The 21439-nt window shown below is 28.1% G+C and overlaps 1 protein-coding gene across 2 annotated transcripts in view; it reads left to right on the top strand.

Moving 5' to 3' along the window:
* The window catches only part of LOC136088867 (neutral amino acid uniporter 4-like), a 67732-nt gene that overhangs the window by 26932 nt on the left and 19361 nt on the right, over positions 1 to 21439 (top strand). For both annotated transcript variants that reach the window (XM_065813866.1, XM_065813867.1), the window contains exons 4-7: positions 8370 to 8549; positions 13170 to 13253; positions 18393 to 18747; positions 18833 to 18999. In XM_065813866.1, the coding sequence (XP_065669938.1) occupies positions 8370 to 8549; positions 13170 to 13253; positions 18393 to 18747; positions 18833 to 18999 (786 nt within the window). The remainder of the gene's footprint in view (positions 1 to 8369; positions 8550 to 13169; positions 13254 to 18392; positions 18748 to 18832; positions 19000 to 21439) is intronic.

Below are 21439 nucleotides of genomic sequence, written 5' to 3'. Positions count from 1 at the left end.
GTTCACGCCTCCTTCCCTACCATGACGCGAAAATATTTCCAAAGCTCGTTTTGAACCTGGATTTTGCTGAATCCAGTTTCCATTTTGCCAACTATAAAAATTTGTAGGGGGGCTGGACATTCTCTACGTCCTCCTCCTCGGACGGTCCTGATTGGGAAGAAAACAAAGCACTGAAGTAAAAATCTCATACTAGACGGAAAAACAACCACATTTCAGCTAAAAGAGTTAAATAGCAAAATATCATATCTTTCGCACTTTAAGATTTTTTTTTTTTTACAAATACAAATAAACATGCAACAAAATTTCATAAAATCTAAATTAACCGTTCCATTTTCGTTATATACCAACATAATCTGATGAACCATGTAATAAAGCAGTGCCTCTTTTTAACCTATTTATCCTTCATTTTTACATACCATCCAAAAAAATTTTTAAAATGAAATCCAATAATAAATTAAAAAAAAAAAATCAATAACATTAGAAATTTGCTAACTTCAGCAAATGTCGGTTATTTTGGAATCATTTTGGAGCTCTTTTAGCGTTATTTTCTTGCAGCTAACTCAATGTTGCAAAGTTTGCAAAGTTGCAGCTAACACAATGTATACAAAGTTTGCAAAGTTGCAGCTAACACAATGTATACAAAGTTTGCAAAGTTGCAGCTAACACAATGTTGCAAAGTTTGCAAAGTTGCAGCTAACACAATGATACAAAGTTTGCAAAGTTGCAGCTAACACAATGTTACAAAGTTTGCAAAGTTGCAGCTAACACAATGTTGCAAAGTTTGCAAAGTTGCAGCTAACACAATGTTGCAAAGTTTGCAAAGTTGCAGCTAACACAATGTTGCAAAGTTTGCAAAGTTGCAGCTAACACAATGTATACAAAGTTTGCAAAGTTGCAGCTAACACAATGTTGCAAAGTTTGCAAAGTTGCAGCTAACACAATGATACAAAGTTTGCAAAGTTGCAGCTAACACAATGTTACAAAGTTTGCAAAGTTTCAGCTAGCACAATGTTACAAAGTTTGCAAAGTTGCAGCTAACACAATGTATACAAAGTTTGCAAAGTTGCAGCTAACACAATGTATACAAAGTTTGCAAAGTTGCAGCTAACACAATGTTGCAAAGTTTGCAAAGTTGCAGCTAACACAATGATACAAAGTTTGCAAAGTTGCAGCTAACACAATGTTACAAAGTTTGCAAAGTTTCAGCTAACACAATGTTACAAAGTTTGCAAAGTTGCAGCTAACACAATGTATACAAAGTTTGCAAAGTTGCAGCTAACACAATGTATACAAATGTTTTTTCACTTCATTTACTAAAACTTAGATATATAAAAGCGTTTTTTTTATTTACAGTATTTTTTAATTAAGATGCAACGTCCGCAGGCAGAAGACAAAAGTCTTATCATCTAGCCCCGTAGTATCATTTATATACTAAACAAATAATAAGCTATCATATAAAAAAATATTACCATCTTAGTAAAAATAACATTAAATACTTTTGAATGAAAAGTATTTTTTTTTTATGCATTTTTTTTTTATAATACAATACAACTTAAGATTAAAAAAAAAATTAAAATTAAATATAAGCAATGATGTAAAGAGTGATAAGTAAATCGCTTTTTTAAAAAAGGAAAAGTTTAAAAATAAAATATAATATTTTAAAAATAAAATAGAATTTGAGATAATTCATGATCAAGTAACTGTTTTTTAAAAAAAAACTTTTAAAAGTTTGAATTTAAAACTAGATATAATTTGAAATTAAAATTTTGAATTTATGAGTTATTATTAATTTAAGAAAATAAAAATTATTGAAATTATAAAATGAAAAATTTGAAATAAAAAGAATGAATGCTTTGTTTGATATAATGTTAAATGCCTAACATTGTTAAAGCCCTTTTCTTGATTATACATTATATAATCTATAATCAAGAAAAGATCTTCAAAAAGGTTAGGCAGCGTTTGGTATTTTATTCTGAACATTTTTTTTTTTTTTTTTGTCGTTTAAATATATACAAACCGTGTGTTAATAACAAGATATATATGTAGCAGAGGCGAGAAGAAGACTAATATGTCTTATCGCAAAGCCCCTTGATAAATTTCGTATATATAAAGTTTTATTTAAAAATAAGCATTTCCTTTAACAATATAAAATAAACAAACGTAAAATTGGTAAAAAATAAATAAATAAATATAACATCTATAATTAAAAAATAACAAGAAGCGCTCTTTACTTAAACATATTCTTCTAATAGCACAGAAAAATTTAATTTTTAATATTATTAAATCATGAATTAATTTTTATTATTGTTATTATTTTTTTTATTATTGTTATTTAATTTTTATTATTGTTATTATTTTTTTGATCCTTAGACTTTGGTTTTGTTATTTCAAATAACAAAACCAAAGTCTAAGGATCAAAAATAAAAAGAATAACAACACATATTAAACAACAAAATATAAACTATATTTTTTATATAGTTTTTATTTTTTTTAGAAAATTTAATAATTCTTTTCGTAATCCATGGACTTTGTAGGCTTTTAATCTTGATTTTGATTTCCCTCATCGAAAACGCTTTGTCGTACGCATTATAGAACTCGTTGTAAAAAAATTCATAAGCTTTATTATCATCTTTGCAATTATAGAGTTGTTTCCAGTTTATTTTGAATATATATTTATAATCCCTCAATATTAAATTCAGTAATCTGACTTTTTATTTCCGTGAGTTCTTTGATTTTTTGTATTCTTTTTTATAAATATCTATATAAGTATAAAAATAAATATAAATAGATATGAAAAAAATTGGAAAATGGTCGCTTATATTGCTTTTTATGATTCCGCTTTAAATGTTGCATGCTGTAAAAAAGTTAGTAAAAATATTATGAGAGATTCGGTTTAAAGAGTTAAACGAGTAGGCTTGTTTATTAAGGGAAGAATGTTGTATAGAAAGCTAGAGTTTAAGAAACATTTTACATTATTATTATTTTTAACATTAAGAAGATTTATGTTTTTAGTCTCCCGTGATGTATAATTCGATAGTTAATGATTAATAATCCGCGTTTTGAATGCTGAAAATTTCTTTTTTCTAAAAATGGATTGACTCGTGAATAAAAATGCATACACCATCACCAATGCCAACATCTCGGATTTGTGGATTGCTTTGTAACCTGAAACTTGGGAACTATTATTTTCATTTTTGCACCATGTTTCTATTAAGCATATTACCATAAACTCAGAATTTATTTTTTTAACATTGATTCAAAATTCTTAAAGTTTTTACTCATACTACGTATGTTTAAAGCTAGCGTTGAAAATAACATTTGTAACGCATTCATGAGGTTAGATACTTCCTCAATATCAAAGTAGCTAGAACTGATTATGACGTCTCCAAAAAAGTTTACATCTGGATTAATATTTTATACAAAAAAGTGTATTTTGTTTATTAAAAATTTCAAAAAAACCATTTTTGAAATTTTTAAATATTATAATAACAAAAATTTAGTAACTTTGGTTATTACAATATTTAAGATTAAAATTGATTAGTTTTCTAGCAATATCATTTCAACTTATTATAAATATTTTCTAAAATAATAAGTTTTTCAAACCTTTATTGTTTATAGTCAATAATCAGAAAGTTTATAGTCATTTATCATAATATAAAAATTTAACATTAGTATGAAAAGAAGATCTTTAAGAACTTGGTAAAAATTTCAACAGTTAGGATTTCTTTATATAAAGAAATCGTAGCTAATGAAACTTTAACCAAGATCTTGATTGATATATCAACCTCAGAATTTCTGAAAACATTTGATATTGGTTCATAACCAATTTAATATTCTTCAACTTATTGCGACGTTAGAATTATCTTGTATTATCGGAACAACATATTTCAATTTTAACCCAAATGGAAAAATGCTCAAATCGTAATAGACAATATAGAGTACAGTGACAAAAATACAGTTGCTGAAAAATTCAAAGTATTTTTTGTTAACATTAACCCTAATCTTGCCTCAAAAATTAAGTTTCCAAATAACTCATTTGAATTAAATCTAAGTGATGCCAAGATGTCAAATTTCTTTCCAATATAGGTTTATAAATAAAGCTTTATTTAAAACTTTCAAGTCTTCAATTAAGACAGGAATTGTAACGGACAAGCTAAAAGTAGCTAAAGTAGTACCAATATTTAATATTAATTTAACTTAAGTACTACCAATATTATAAATATAGACCTATCTTGGTACTTCCATACCTTCTAAGCTTCTCGAACGAGTAATCGAGTAAACGAGTAAACGAGTGGTGTTGTGCTATCGCATAGATATATCACAAGAGCAACAGACAGCTTTAAATCGCCTAAAACAACAAAAATTTCTCCCGATTCTCTGTTTCCTATCGGAGACCGTACCTATATATCAAAAAAATATCCAATAATATAGGACTTGAAACATTAAATAATTCTGCAAAAAAAAAAAAAAAAAAAAAAAAAAAAAAAATTAAAACACCTCATGCTTAATATCAACAATTATATCGACATGTATTAAACTTAACAACAAAGTTTTACGAAAATATTTATGTGAATTACTGACTGTATATTGTTTAACCCAATTCCGTGGCGAGTAAATCCTTCCTTCTCCGCCCCCCCCCCCAAAAAAAAAGCCTGTTATTAGGGCCCAAAAATATTAAAAATTTGGGGTGTGGGAGAGCCTAGCCACAGTTCTGGTTTAACCACCTATGACTATATATAGTTTAAAGAGTACTTGATGATAAGATGCAATAACATGTCTTTATTAGAAAAAACAATTGTTTTATTTTATTTTTAGATAAAATTTGTAACGCCCTCAATTTGAGTGGGTTATAAATTTTATATGGTCATAATTTTTGAACGCTAAGAGATAATACTATGAAACTTTATCGATGAGTATAAATCTAGTTAAGAATAGTACACAAAATATTTTATCAGCTTGTTGCTTTCACGTTTGGGGGAGGGGGGCCAGAATGGGGATTAAATTTTAGGGCTTTTTTGTTTCCAGACTCCAATCATCGCATTTTTTTGCATTATTTGAAATTGGTATAAACATAGAAATGTTTGGAGTTTGCTTCATGTCTGAATCTCAAACACTAAAAAATGCTGGATCCGTCACTCCATAATATATCGTAACTAAACAAGATTAACAAAGTATAACGTAACTTAATAATGTTTCTTATCATAAAAACCAGCAGTGTTTATTCAAAAATAAAAATAAAAACAATTGTTTTTTCAAATAAAAACATGTTATTGTAAAGAAAATTCCTAGAAAAACTATAAATTTGATACATTTTGGTTAAAATTTCTTCAACTGAAGTGTCAGTAATTTTTGAATGTAATGCAACATTTTTCTCAGACTGTTTTGCAAAAATTACATAATTGTTGTTGTTGTACAAAAATGTAACAATAATATATTACGATAAACATTTAAACCATATTTTATATATATATAAAATATATTTTAAATATTTTGTATGTAAAATAATATGTCATAGAATTGTAATTTAATGAAGTTTATTTATATTAAAGTTGTAAGAAGTATATATATACTTCTTGCAACTTTAATATAAATATATAATATAATTATATAATATTATAAAAAATATTATAAAAACCTATATTAAAGTTTTTTATAATATTTTTTATAATATAATATACTTATATTATAAAAAGAAGTATAAAAAGAATATGTATTTTTCTCTTGACAAAATTTTATTATTAGGAAATATTTTTAAATGTTTACCAATGATATTTATGCCATAAACTGATTAAAGTTTGAATTAATTATGTAATATTATTGAGAGATAATTAATTTTGTTGCTGGTGCGCAGTTGTGAATGTTACCCTCTATATGGGGTAACATTAACATTATTATATTTTGTGCCGTAAATGTTAATTTATATTGTGAGAGGTGAATTTATCAATGTAATTTTGACAAACAAAACAGAGAAAACATTTTAAATGTACATTGTTTAAAAAAATATTTATTATTTGATGATATGGTACATTTTTATAAAAAGAAAACTGTTGGGTTCGCCTTGTTTAATTTCATTTCATGTAATCATGAAAAATTCATCAGATGTAAGACACTTGAAAAAAAAAAATGCAACAAAATAATCTCAGATGTTTAGCATTTAGAAACAACATCATATAAACACATTTAAAATGATATTATAGGTTGGTTTTTACTTATCCCTTTAATTTAAGTTTTTTAGCAACAAAAAACTAGAAAGTAATTCTAGGAATTAGTTAATAGTTATGCCTACTCTATTGTGTTGTTAATTATACTTACTATTATGAGGATAAAAATAGTTATATTTGTTCATTAAACATCTGGCTTCAGCAACTGTTAAAATTAATAAACAATAGCCAACTTGGGACAAGTAAAAATATTTAATTTAACTCTTGTCAATCTTACTCACATTTCAAAATAACCACATGTTACCATACAAAATTTATAAAAAGTATTGTTCTTTTAACGAGTATCTGTGTACCAGCTCGTGTGTTTGACGGGTTTCATAATTTTAGAGCCTTACGTTTAAAAAAGGTGTTTAAAAGATTTTACTCCTTCGTTTTATTATAATTTTATACGTATTTTAAACGTGTTAAATACGTCTTGTGCTTGCTGTGTTAGGAGTCACAAGGAGCAACGTCTGATCTAAACATCGCGTGAAGTAGGGAAGAGTGTGGCAGCCTGATACATGGGTAGGGTTGCCAGATGTCGGCTTTTACGTAGGAGAATACAGTGCCGAACCTATAATAATTAAGACTTTTACTGCGTTCTCCTTCGTAAAAGCTGGACATTTCGCAACCATATACATGGGGCACCATGAAACATTGTAGTTGTGGAGGCATCCTAAGAGCTCTGACGACCACTTTCATATGGTAAAAGAGTTGCTACTAAAGCTATGTTTTAAGAAAAAATTATATTATTTGACATCATTAGGCCTGAAAGGAGGTCAAAGTTTGTGTTTTTTTGATAGTAAAGTAATTTACTAGTTTTTAATTTTCATAAATGTTAAGGTATCTTATTCAATGTGTTTATAGGTAAGCAACATTATATTGTAAACTATAATCCATGGGCTCTTTACTTCATTAGGCAAAATCATTGAAAAAACAAGTTAATACTAAAAATAAAGGGATTGTTTTCTAGTAGCAAGTATGGGGTAACTTCTGGAGGAGGGGGGAGGTGGATATGGGGTTAAAACTGTAAAATAGTACTCCATTGTGTCCTAAACAATTCTAGAAATTATTTCTTTTATTATTTACAGCCATTTTTTAGAAGACTTATATAAATATAATTCATAATTCTAGGAGATCTAGTTTCAATACAGAGCCATCATTTATTGACACTTAAGAATGACATTTAAAATGATATCTTATCTGGTTTTTTAAATTGTGATTTGGACCATTAAATGCATTATTTGGGTTTTAATTATTAATTTGTTAGTCTTTCAAGTAAAAATCTGCCTTTACTCTACGTTTATTACTTTTTATTTACTTTTTAAATGATGCTAATAGTGTTTAAATTTGTTGCAGGGTACCCTACCCATGGGGTACCTTGCAACAAATTTCTAATTTTACTTTAAATAGTCTCACAAGTCTAACCTGCTTTATTTTAGTAATTTATAAATTTAATTTTGTATGTATAAATTTATTCTACTTTATTTAACCAATTAAGCTAATTAAATTATTTTAAACAATCAAACCAATCGTCTAAAAAAAAATGCATGTTAAAAAAATTATTATAAAGCAAAAAACAAAAGTGTATCATGGTGCCCCACTCTCCTCTATGATTTCCTGATTTTTCCATGCATACTATGTTTTGTAAAATTTCCTGGTACATACGTAAAGGAATAGAGTAAGCTTCATTCTAGTACAAGACTTACTGCCTTGTACTTTCTTGATCTAAGACCAAAACCAATAGAGTCTTAGTCTTGAAAACCAATTCAGGTTTTCAAGACTAAGACTCTAAGCTTCAAAACCAAGACTGTTGAGTTTTTGTCTTGAGACGCCCAAAGACTTACACCACAGCATAATTGTTTTCCATGGCATCACTAACTAACTTTATTGTTACATATTAATGTAATTATTATGTAATTTTTGCAAAACAGTCTGAGAAAAATGTTGCATTACATTCAAAAATTACTGACACTTCAGTTGAAGAAATTTTAACCAAAATGTATCAAATTTAAAAAGAAAAGCCAAACTACTTTTACTACAGTTTCATGAATATATGTATGTTGTAAAGTCATTTTACTTCACATTTAATGATATAACAATTAAAATGAATGATATTTGATAATTAAAATGAATCAAAATTGCTTATTTTATGTGCAAATTTTTTAGAAATTTAGCAGCTGTTATGCATTTATTCAAAGCCAGTGTTGGCACTGGAATATTAAGTCTTCCTACAGCAGTTAAAGATGGTGGTACTATTGTGGGTTCAGTTGGCATAGCTATCATAGCAATTATGTCAGTTCACTGCATGCATTTGCTAATAAAATGTTCACATTACTTAAGTAAAAAGTAAGTTTTTATTAGAATAACTTTTACTTTTGTTATTGTGAAGTAGCAGGATTTCTACCTGCTACTTCAACCTTAATAGTTTTAGCAGTTTTATCTTAAGTTATTGTAAGAGTTTGGAACTTTTGTGGTATAATTAATTTATCAATTGAATCATCTTCTTTAGACATTGAATACTCTTCTTTAGACTTTTTCCTTCATTTAACTTTTTTTCATTGTTGTTAATGTATTATTTACATTTTTTTTTTTACATTGTCTTATAACTTAACTTTTATTTGCTTGGCATTCATAACTCAAATAACTCAAATCAACACCTTTTATTTAACAGAAAATTTTTTGTGCATGACAAACCAAAAAAAAATTTGCAAAAATTTCAAATGCTTCGATTCATCAGTATTTTTGCGCATTTTTGCAAAGATATATCAGTCCCAATTACCTCAGTCACAAATACCCTATTAATAAAAAATATTTTAATTATTTTAAAGGGTTTTCAAATTTGTGAAATACAAAAAAAAATTTTCAATGGATCTTTTAAAGTTGTCGCTAATGATTTAAAGAATTTGCGTGAGAAGATTTTGAGGAGATTTAAAAGAATATTTAAAACAGTATGATTCAAAAAATGATCAAAACTTTCTTAATAAAAGTTTATAAATTAAAATTTTAATGACTATACAGGTTTGAATCTATCAACTAAATTCATAAAGAAAAAAATTTAGCTTTTTAATTAACTATGTGATGCACCTAATAACTGCTGTTTTGTCAAACCATTTATCATAGTACTACTTCTAAATAATCTTGCTAGAGTATTTTGTAATTTTTTGTAACCTTTTTTATAATCCCAAAATCCCCGGATTTTCTAACATCAATCCCTGGATTTCCTAAGATTAAACAAAACAAAGCGTAATGAAAAAGTATATAAAAATAACAATAATTTTTACATATCAATAAGACAAAAGTGAAAATCTTTGCACTATGTCATGTTTGTTAGCATATACACTATTTAAAAATTGAATATGATCTGATTTAAATAATAGATTTGTAAGCAGTAAAAAATATTGTTATAATATGCTTGTTTGCGATGCCCACACTTTGTATCATAATATATTACGGTTTATATTTATTTTATAATAATTTGTTTTATAATACAAATTTACGTTGTTTCTAAAAAGTTATTTACGTAAACACTTATAAAATATTTGCGTTAAATTTTTTAATACCTTAGTTACTATTGTTAATAATTTTTAATAGCTTAATTACTATTGTCAGTTTTTTCAAACTGAAAAAAAGCGCATTTTTTATAAGGTAGAATCGTAAAATTAAAAATTTAATCAGCATGTTGTATGTGGATTTTACAATTAAAAGTAACTCAGCTGTTTGGAAGTATTTTCCGTGGGATGAAAAAGGCCAAACAGCGATGTGTAAATTGCCAAACTGCAAGAAGATTTTAAAAATTGGTGGCGGCTCAACAAAAGGACTTCTTACACACATGTTGTTGGTGCATAATGTGAAGGTCGAAATTCCAGCCCAACCTAATATTACCGGAGAATGCACACCAGATAAACCACCAAAAATATATTAAGGCTGAATTTAGAAAACAACTGTCTTTAATAATGGACTGCAAGACACGGTGGAGCAGCCTTCTGTTAATGCTTAAATGATTTTACAATGTAAAAAGTTGTATACAAAAATTATTAATTGATATTTAACCAGTGCAAGATAATTCTATAGCTCTGTCACATGATGAAGTGACAATAATATCAGAGATTATTACAACTTTAGTTTCCATTAAAGCAACGGTTCCAGTAATATGTCGTCGAGATTCTAACCTATTTACAGCCGAAATTGCTATTGATTTTCATGTTTACAAAATTAAAAGAGGCTGACAATAATACAAGTAAAGAAATGTGTAGAGCTTTAATGACTCGATAATGACCAAATCGATATGAGTGGACCTCTGCAGTACCTTTATAATGGTCGAAGCTTTGTTGAAGTTGATGAAGAAATAATTACAGTGCCTTCTTCATTTAAATGTCGAAAACTTTCGGTAGAATTTTTGGAAAGATTAAATACTTCTAATCCTGCTCTAGTAAGAGCATCAGTTGAGTCTGACATGCTAAATTTGATTGAGAAACCTGAAATTTCACCTGAGTCTGAAAGTAATACTTTAAGTATTGAAGAGGAACTTGATTTTGTTATTAAAGAAGGACAATCACCAATACAACCAATTAGACATAAAACATTGTCATCAAAAATACAAAAAGAATTGACATTATTTGAAAATGGGGGTACACGCGGCGTTTATTTAGAAAGAGTTAATTCCTTTCTAATGACCGTGAAATCAACAAGTGTCAAGGCTGAGCAGGCATTTTCTTCTGCTGGACTGTTCAATATAAAAATTCGTAACCGTTTGGGCGATGAAACTTTGGACACGTTATGCTTCCTGAAGTCGCATTTCGAAGCACAAAAAACATAATATATCTCCTTATTTCTAACATAATTTTTTTACATTAATTAACATGTGAAATTTAATTAACATAAATTAAATTCATTTAATAAATATATTTTTAGTTAAATGTACTGTTTTTATTGTACTTAATACTATATAGATGTTGAATCTGTTTTTCAATCCCAGGATTAAAAAAGACCTCTGGGATTACAATCCCTAGGTATAAGGGGTATTTATTGACATAAAGGAATATTGTTTTCTAAATGGGCTATCTGCTTTAACTAAAAAAGAATTTGCACAGTTTAAAAAACCTTTTTCAATTCGTGGTGTCATTGTATTTAACAAAAGATATTTAGCTTTCTTTTTTTTTTTTGTTATTCAAAGATTGCTGTTTGTCAGTATTAAAGTCAATATATTTACATAAATTTTAAGATGTTATTGACAGTTTTTTAATTAATTATTAATTTAAACTAAATCATGTTACCATTAGTACAAGAAACTAAATCACTTTATTCTTACTACAAGAAACTAAATCACATTATTCTTTGCACAAGAAACAAAATAACATTATTCTTATTACAAGAAACAAAGCCAACTTTGTTTCAAAGTTTAACAACTTTGGAAAACAAATGTCAGGTTTTTGTACACACTCTCTCTATTAATGGTGTAATTAATGTGAGTGAAGCAAAAATAATCTTGTTGTTTATTGCATTAGCCTAGTCTAAAAAAAAAGTCCTCCTTGAACAGATGTGTCTTCCGATCAGTTGCTGATATTTAGAGTTGTTAATGCCTTTTGAAAATTTTTTCTTGAAATTGTAGATATTATTTTAAGAATGATGTTCAAAGTACTACCAACCAAATGGTTGCTCATATGAAGAAGTGATAAAGAAAGAAGTGTCAAGAAATCTGGGTAGCTAATATTTCAGAGAACTTAACATTAAGGAAGCTTGGTTTTAGATTGATGTTTAAAACTTAGTCATTCTTGTAATATTGGCAAATATTCTCTGTAGGTGCAAATTTTAATTTAGGGATCCTTTTGAATAATTGTCTTCCACAGGTCAAATAGTTTGAAAACATGATCATGATTTCAAACTTATTTCAAACATTTTTCCATATCATTCAATGCTCTGATTTTGAAACTCATCTTATCCCCTATACCTTCTTGGTGTTGTTAGTAATTCTTTTAAAGCAATTTAAGATGACTGTCCAAAATCACAGTAATGGCCAGCAGCGCTTCACATTCAAGAAAAACATATTATAGAGGTCAATTTGCTTACAATCAATGTTACATATTGCTAAACAATGTGAATCTTCTACAGGGAATGGCAGAACAAGATTCTACATTTTTCGTTTTGTAAGACTGTGGTTAGAATTTTTGTATAGCACTAAAAAATTTTGCTAATCAAAAGTTTTACATTGAATAGTTAAATTTACTTTTCACTAGTTTTCTCTTTAGACTTGCCAAACTTCAACATTTTGCCAAACTTCCCAAGTTATATGATTTTTCATCAGAGATGTAGTCAAGGCAGTAAAGGCCAAGACCAACACTAAGACCAAGACATTTAGGCTCAAAACCAAGACCAAGACTAAATGCTTCAAGACTAAGACCAAGACATCAAAAAATCAACCCAAGACCAAAACTTAAAAAGTTTTTACAAGACCGGAATCAAAACTTTATTTTAATTGAACATTAAAAAAAAATTAAAAGATTTTTTTTTTAACTCTTCTAACATAAAAAGTTTCAGTTAGAACTTTGTCAAACCAACACGATGAACTCTCATTGAGAGAGGGAAGTTGCAGTGATCTACGGTTTGTTATTAATAGCTAATCCATTCATTGATATTTTTTGTAAAAATCAAGAAAGTAAAAGACAGTAGAAGTCCGAGACCACAACCTTGACCAATACTCTAGGCTTTCAAGACCAAGAATAAGACCAAGACTTTATTTATTAAATATTTATTTATTAGAGTAAAATAAATGTTGATTTATAAGTAAGGCATGTTCTTTTTAAGTAAATAAAATATTTGAGTGCTGTTAAAATACAAGTTTTTGGAATCCTTTCATTTTTCACTTATGTTCAAAAAAGAATATAAAAACAAAAAATTTAAATAAAAGTTTTTTCTAGACATAACACTTAGATTTTAATGATATCATTTATATTAAAATTTAATTTTCAGATATCAATGTCAACATCTTTCATATGGTGAAGTGGCTGAGATTGCCAGCAAACCATACCTTGGTGATAAATCTGCATTGTTAAAGTAAGAGCATTTAGTTTATGTCACTTTTTTTTAATCTTCTTTATCTAATCTACATTAAATATTCTAGTTATACATGGTGGCCAATTGGAAATAAAGAAAGTTAGGGAAAAGTCAAAGGATAATATTTTAATCAGGGAAAAGTCAGGAATTTTCCTTTTTTTTCCTTTAATTCTGGGTAAAAAAAATTATTTTTAAAAGATTTTCACACATAGAAACATTAAATAAATTGAATTTATTTTGCCATGTATTTATAAAATTGTATGAAAAGAAAAATATGATTGCTATTATATTATATTTAAATTTTGTTACATTTCCTCTAACATTTTAAAGTTATGTTACGACTCATTTGGGTACAAAGTTTCAATTCGCAATGTTATGTCTCAACTGATTTCACTTAAAAACCTGAATAGTTTACAAAATGTAACCAATTGAGTGAAATGTAACCAATTGAATTGAAGTGTAACCAATTGAGACGTAACAATGTAAAAAAAAAAGGGATTTTAATTAGGTTTCAAATATAGATTTTCTTAATAATGTTATGTCTCAATTGACTTCTTAATTTAATTTAATAAGATGTAATATTACATCTCAATTAGTTAGTCTTTATATGCTGTACTAAATTTTGAATATTTCTTTTATCTAAATATGTTAATAAATTTGTTAGTGTAAAACATAGATTTATTCTTTATGTTACATCAAAAAAAAAAAAAATATTTACATGGCCAGGGCAAAGCTAATAAATGTTATAGTATTCTAATAAAAGCTGTTTAAAATTTTTTGTCAATTTTTATTTTTATCTTTTTAATCTATACTGAAAGCAAAAAATGCATTGAGAAACAGTTTGATTGCCATACTTCCAGAGACCTAGGGTGGGTTTGAACTTTAAACCTTTTGTTTGTGAGTCAAAAATTCTACCACTTATCTACTACTGCATATAATAATCTTGCTGAAACAATCTAAAATTATATAAAAATAATAGGGAATATAAAAATATAAATATATAGATAAAAAAATAATAGGGAATTTTTATATATATATTTTTTTATTGAATTGTTTCTTAAACTTTATTAATTGATTATTGCAGCTTTTTATAGATAGTATATTAATAGTATTTTCTTTTTCTTTCCTTTTTTTTTCCTTTTTTTTTAATTTGTTTATTTTAAATTAAAGAGTTAATTTTTTTTTTGAATTATTTGTAATTGTTATACATAATTCAGCCCTCAGAATTAGAAAAAATAAGGTCAGCAACAAATTGCCCACCTTAAACTGTTAGGGATCGGCGAAAAAAATCTGACACAAAGAAGTTACCATATATTTTTTTTTTAATTATTCTGATTCACTCCCAACAAGGCTGCAAGCAACCACTTATTTTTACCAATTATTATTTAACCACATATTAAGTTGGGAGTTATTAGAAAAAAAGAATACAGTTATAGAGCAAGAAAAGGGTTAACAGTAGGGTTGAAAAGTTGGAGGTTGTATGAGCCAGGAAAACATGAAGATGGAAGAGAGTTTCAAAGAGTTGAAGTGCGAGGAAAAAAACTAGGCAAGTAAAAGTTTTTAGAGGATGCAGGGACAGATGCAGTAAGCAAATGAGTTTAAGTTGGTGGAACTATAGATGATAGCTCCTTTAAGCAGTGTCCGTTATTTTTTGTAGAAAACAGAAAAAGATACAACTTAACGACAATGAGAAAAAAGGCTCAAGCTAGCAAATAGAGCCAGTCCAACTACATTTACAATGCATTTTCGGACCTTCTCTAGAAGAGAAAGAGCATCATTAGAAAAACCAGCCCAAATAAAGTATTAAATACAGGGATGAATAAAAGATTTGTAGAGATAGAGAATGGAATCACAAGTAAGAAAATGGCAAGCACAATAAAGAGAAGCAACCTTAGCGGATGCTAATTTAGCAATCAATTGTATATATGGTTTCTATGAAAGATCAGTAGTAAACAATAATTCAAGAAGACAAAGAAGAAGACTCAGTGAGAGGATTGCTATTCATTAATATAGTAATGTCAGTATTGTTGTTTGCAGTAAATAAGTTTTATTGGAGTTAAATTTAAAAGCCACTGTGATCCCCAATCTGTTACAGAAGTGATATTAGATTCAAGATCAGCAGTCTGTTCTAAGCAATCGAAAAGACAAGACTTTTTGTCAAGACAGGAGTATATATATATAGAGATTCATCAGCAAAAAGTGCTACTTTAGATCTAAGGTTTTTGGGAAGGACATTAATGTAGATAAGAAACAAAACAGGAGGTTTTGGGAACCTTGAGGTACCCCAGAAGTTACTAGAAATGAAGAAGAGTGTTGGCCTTCAAGGATGACTTTAATAAAGCGGTTAAAAAGAAACGATTTGATCATCTCAAAAACTTTCCCAGATACACCAAATGTAACGGGTTTATGGAGAAGACGAACATGCCAAACTTTGTTGAAAGCTTTAGATATGTCGAGAGCAATAGCCCTAGCCTCACCACCTCCATCTAATGCACGATAATATCTTTTAGTCATAGAAGTAAGGAAGACAGTCATAAAGCCAGAGGTTTTAAAACAGTATTAATTTTCTGACTGTAAGTTATTTCACTCAAGATTAGATGTTAGACATTTGTTCATCAAAGGTTAAAAGACCTTATTATTAGCAGAAAGAAGACTGATCAGATGATAATTAGAGCGGTCAGAATGTTCATCAAAGTTTTTTTGAATTTGGAACCACACATGTCATTTTCCAGCAGACAGGAAAACAAGCTTCAGTCAAGCACTTATCAAATAGTTTAGAGAGAATTGAAGAGAGTTCTGGAAAACACTTTTGCAAGACTATGACAGGAATGTTGTCTGGACCACTAGCCGTAGAAGAGTTTAATTGAGACGTGACTTTAGAAGTTGGAGTAGTTTAATTGTCTAACAATTGGTTAACCTGTTCAACTAGAATAGAAGGAAGAGAATGGCCATAGTGTTCAAAAGTCAAATTAGAAGAAAAGTTTTTTGCAAATAATTCTGCCTTATCTTTGAGAAAGGTAATAAAATCAGTCCCATAAATGAGATAGGGTATGTTAGACTTACCCTTGTTAACAAAGCTGTTGAAGATTTTCCAAAAGTCTTTACAGCCAAACATAGATAAGATGCGAGATTTAGTGAGCTGAGAATAATGGAGCTTAGCATCAGACAGCACCTTTTTTTATCAATTTCTTGCTATAATAAATAGCTGTTTGTTCTGTTGAAAAACGCTCTTGTGAAAAAGATTAAAAGAATAATTACAGTCAGCTGTAGCAGCTGCACAAGAAGGTAAAAACCATGGAGTAGAATGAGGCTTGACTTGGAACCAATGAGAAAGAATAAAAGCATCCATACCTGCCTGAATCCAGGAGATTACATAGGAGGCGCATTTATCTGCTGAGAGAAGAAATCAACCCAAGGACCATCACAAAAAAAAATGTGAAAAGAATCCTCAGCTTTAGAATAGTAATAAGTAGTGTGATGATTGGGTAACTTCAAAATGGAAGTACAAGACGAAAAATTTAAAGGGATCATTGCATGGTCAGAACTACCAAAGGGAGAAAAAGGAGAAACTGAACACGGGCTAGGATCAGAGGCTATACATAAATCAAAATGTGAAGGTAAATGATTAGGGTTGTCAGGAAAAAGAGTCACAAAGTTAACTAACTGAGTAGGAGATTGAGAAATGCAGAAGTTATAGACTTGAGTTACTTTTGGCATGATTTAAGTTTAAAGAGAGCTGGACTCATTCATAGATAGAGCACAGGAATGAGGTATGCAGTTGTCTGAATCCTGTTAATTACTATGTTAGCCCTATGAGCCCTATGTTACAACTCTAGGTCGTAACATAGGGCTTTTTATGTGGCCTCAACAATGAGTACCAAAAGTATCAACAGGGACACCATTCATGTGCACTTTTAATACTCTGATACTTTGCCCTCATTAAGAGATAATAGAATGAGTTGCCTAGTCATAAAAACAGAGACACAAGCAAAACACATGCATTGAGTCACGAAGATCCAGCATTCAACATCCTAAACTGGAAACAATGTATTAAAAATACATCTGTGCCAGCCTAATAGATGTAGAAGGGGTGCAAAGCTGTTCAACAGATAAAATCTGTTTACCCCTTAATTACTTAATTACAGATAGAATCTGTTTACCCCTTAATTACTTAATTACAGATAGAATCTGTTTACCCCTTAATTACTGGTCCGCTTAATAACATTAAACACTCTTTTTGTAGAATACACTTCTCCAAAAAATATCCTAAAGATCTTTGACTAAGATCATGAAACAAATATGAAATCTTAAAGGTTTAATAAAGTTTAAAGCTTCCATGTTAACTTTTATTTATTTTCTTAAAATGCCAACTAACATTTAAGAAAATCATAACTATTATAAAACCTAGTCTAAGAAAGTTTGAAAAGTTTTGTGTTGAACAAGTGTTATGATTTTTTATAATAAAACTAAAACAATTGCATAAAAACACTAATTTATTATAATTAATGCTGGTATTAACACAAGATTAATAACTTATATGCAATCTTTTCATGATCAAATTAGCTTGATTCCTTCTTTTAATATGCATCTTGGATAGATTTTACCTACAAGGATCTCCATCTACTTGCATAGAAATTTTTGTATTTGTAAATATAATGACAGATTGACTTTAATTAATCAGAATTCCATGATCTCCAACCTGTGTAACTCAAACCATTTAATTAATCAGAATTCCATGATCTCCAACCTGTGGTAGCTCAAACCATTGATGCATTATTAAGATGATAAATGTGTAGATATATCATAGAAATGAGGTTGGCTATTTTTTGTTGTCCTTAAACACTTTTAGGTCGACATTGCTGAATGTCGACCCTAATTGTGAGGTCTGATAATTAGTAGCTTACTTTTTCTTAAATAAAAGTTACAAATTATTTAGAAATGATAGATCATAAATGAAGCATAATTAGTTGCATACTTTTTCTTACATAAAAGTTACAAATAAGTTTAAAATGGTGGATCATAAATAAATAATAAATGGCTGTAGTTATTTTCAAAATTTTCTTTTGTAATTTATATTATTAATTTTTATTTATTTTTGTTTATCTATAGCTTAAAGTTTTAAACAATTTATATTTATAGAAAATTGGTCAATGCTTTTTTGACAATCAATCAGTTAGGAATATGCTCGATTTACATTGTTTTTGTCGCTAAAACCATTGTTGAAATAACTGCTATTGTAATAAGTATAGATACCAGACTTATTATTTTATGTCTGGTTCCTATAATTATTGTATTCTCACTTGTTCGCAGTTTAGAAAAAATCGCTTATATTTCTACAATTGCTAATGTGCTTTCTGTTACTGGACTTATAATGATACTTCAGTTTCTTGGAAGAAATTTAAAGAATCCTGCAATTTATCCAATGTTTGCTGGGTGGAATCGTCTGCCTATTTTTTTTAGCATTACTATTTTTGCTTTTGAAGGAATTACAGTTGTAAGCCATGTTTTGCTACTTGATTTTAGATACATAAATTTTATTTCTAAAGTTTTTAAATGCTTAAATTTTTTTGTTGAGCTAGGTACTTCCTCTTTTTAATGAGGTAAGCAAACCTGAAGACTTTCCTTGGGTTATCAACTTCAGTATGACTTTTGTCACAGCCTTTTATATCATGATTGGAATGTTTGGATATATTGCTTATGGCGATAAAATTTCTGGAAGTGTTACGTTAAATTTACCAGATAATTGGTAAATTTAGTTATTTTAATATACTAATTTCTTAACTTTTTAACTATACGCACTTTTATATTAAACTGAAAATATCTTACAACATTTTTTGTTTTTAATTGTTTTTCATTTTGAATTTTTAGAAGTTGATATTAGGTGTCATTTTTAGTTCAGGTTTTTTAAACCAACCTCATTAATTGGTTAATATGAAACAGTTTATAATAAATTGAATTTTTTTTAAGGATTTATATTTTTTATATTTAAATTTGTTTAAAAAAGTTTTGTTCTCCATGCGCTCTGGTTGCTCTAGTCTTTTGCAAAATAGTCTATGATTTCTGTGAACAAAATTTTTGGCAAAAAGCCTTTTTTGTTTTTCTAATTATAAAAAAAAGTTTTTTTTTATCATAAAGTAAACCTGTCCCAAGTGTAAATAAACATAGTCTATTTAAAAGTTAATAGCTTAGTCTTAACTTTGTGTTCTCAACTAAGTAAGCATATAGTGACCAGTTAAATTAATAAATTACTTTTTTAATAGCTAATTTTTTTATTTCCTGTTAAGTAAATTATTTCTATACAGGTATTAGGGTGACCATTAAATCAATTTTTTTTTAAATGTCTGCTCTTTTTTTTTTTTTTTTTTAGATTATTCACCTCCCCAAGGCTCGAGGGGGGCCTCTACAGTCGAGGAGGCTACTCATTTTTTATTTGTGTTTTTTGTGTGTTTTTTTTTAGTTGTTATTCGTGGTGCAACCCTCTCTCAACTCTTTAACTCCGAAACACGAACCTTGCCGAGCAAGGCCGCTGCGCGGAGAAACTAAGTTGAGCGCGGTACTTCCAGGGATGTGGTGGGAGTCGAACTCCGAACCTCTCGCTTACAAAGCGAGCGCTCTTACCCTCTAAATGTGTTCTATACAATAAAATAATACTAGAATTAAGAAATTTTTGAAAAAAAGTTTTTTTAGGGGTAGCTCAAGACCCTTAAACATCACACAGGTCCCTATAATTACCAAAAAATAGTTCTTCAAAAGTATATCATGCTTTATATAATTTCAAAAGATTCGAAATTATATAAAAACTTTCAAAATAATCATCATTTTATAAAAACACATCACTAAAACATATTATAATCAAAAAATCTTGTTAAATTTCCCATTTTTAATTTTAGTTAAAAAACGTTATTTTCTGTTCACTAAAATCTAAAAAAAATTTTTTTTTTAAAATGATGATTATTTTTATACAATTTCGCATCTTTTGAGACCCAAAATATACTTTTAAAGAACTATTTTTTTGATTATTATAGGAACCCGACTGATGTTTAAGGGTCTTGAGCTATTCCTAAAAATATTTTTTTTCAAAAATTTCTTAATTCTAGTATTATTTTATTATATAGAACACATTTAGAAAGTAAGAGCAGACATTTTAAAAAAAAGTTGTTTTAATGGTCGCGCTAACAGACCTGTTAGGGTGACCCTATTTTAGTGAAGTACATACCTGTATGTATTTCACTAAAATATTCAATTAAATTTTAATATTGCATTTTAATTTAAATATATAAAAGTAAATAACTCGTATATAGTGTATCTTCTTCCATAAATTTTTTTCTAAATTTTTAATTGTCTTAAAAAATGTCTCATGGATTTTTGCACAAAGTTGCGCCTAAATTTGCACATAGTTGCCCCCATGTGTGGGAATGAGAAAGATATAAAAATAAGAAATACTCAGATGTATATGATTACATCATTCAAATAGTTAGAAATGGTAAAACAGAAGTTAATACCAATAATATTCAAAAGAAAATTTGTTGTTTATGTTTTTTTTTAATGCAAAAGTAGAAAAATTGTCAAAACTATGGACTGGTATAATAGAGACAATTCAGATTGATTGAGGGAAAGGAATTACATTATTTAATGATGCAATTCTATCAACCTCTTCTAGTCAGTCAATCCCATGACCAAGTTTACTATATACCAAATAAACTAAATGGGCAAAAAGATTGGAAGCATCAGTATTATGTAGGGATAACTCGCACAAAACATCTTTGTTATTGCAAGCAGCAAATATGCATGTTAGAAAAAAAAGCACTTTACTGTTGGTTCGAATGAATCGAACAGTAGTCAATCATGTGCCTCTATAATTAAAAAAAACTTTACTTTCGTAAAAAAAAAAGAAACAATTTTTTATACAGTTGAATAAATATTAGAATTAATCTTAGATTCCAATTTAAATAAAATAAATATAATAAATACAAGTAAAATAAACATTAATATCAAAATAATAGACAAAGAACGATTATTAGAAATGATAATTTGTATTCACAAAGAGATTAAGTAATCGGCTGGGAGACTAAATGGTATCTCTATTTCCAATACAGTTGCGCAAGTTACATTCAAAAATTTATTAGAATATGCAATCAGATGTATTGTACAATTAAAAGTAGAAGTGATTTTAACTAAATCTAATC

The sequence above is a fragment of the Hydra vulgaris genome, chromosome 12 (genome assembly GCF_038396675.1).
Source record: "Hydra vulgaris chromosome 12, alternate assembly HydraT2T_AEP".
Taxonomy (NCBI): domain Eukaryota; kingdom Metazoa; phylum Cnidaria; class Hydrozoa; order Anthoathecata; family Hydridae; genus Hydra; species Hydra vulgaris.
The sequence above is the reverse complement of the archived record's forward strand: the minus strand, read 5'-3'. Positions and strand labels throughout refer to the sequence as shown.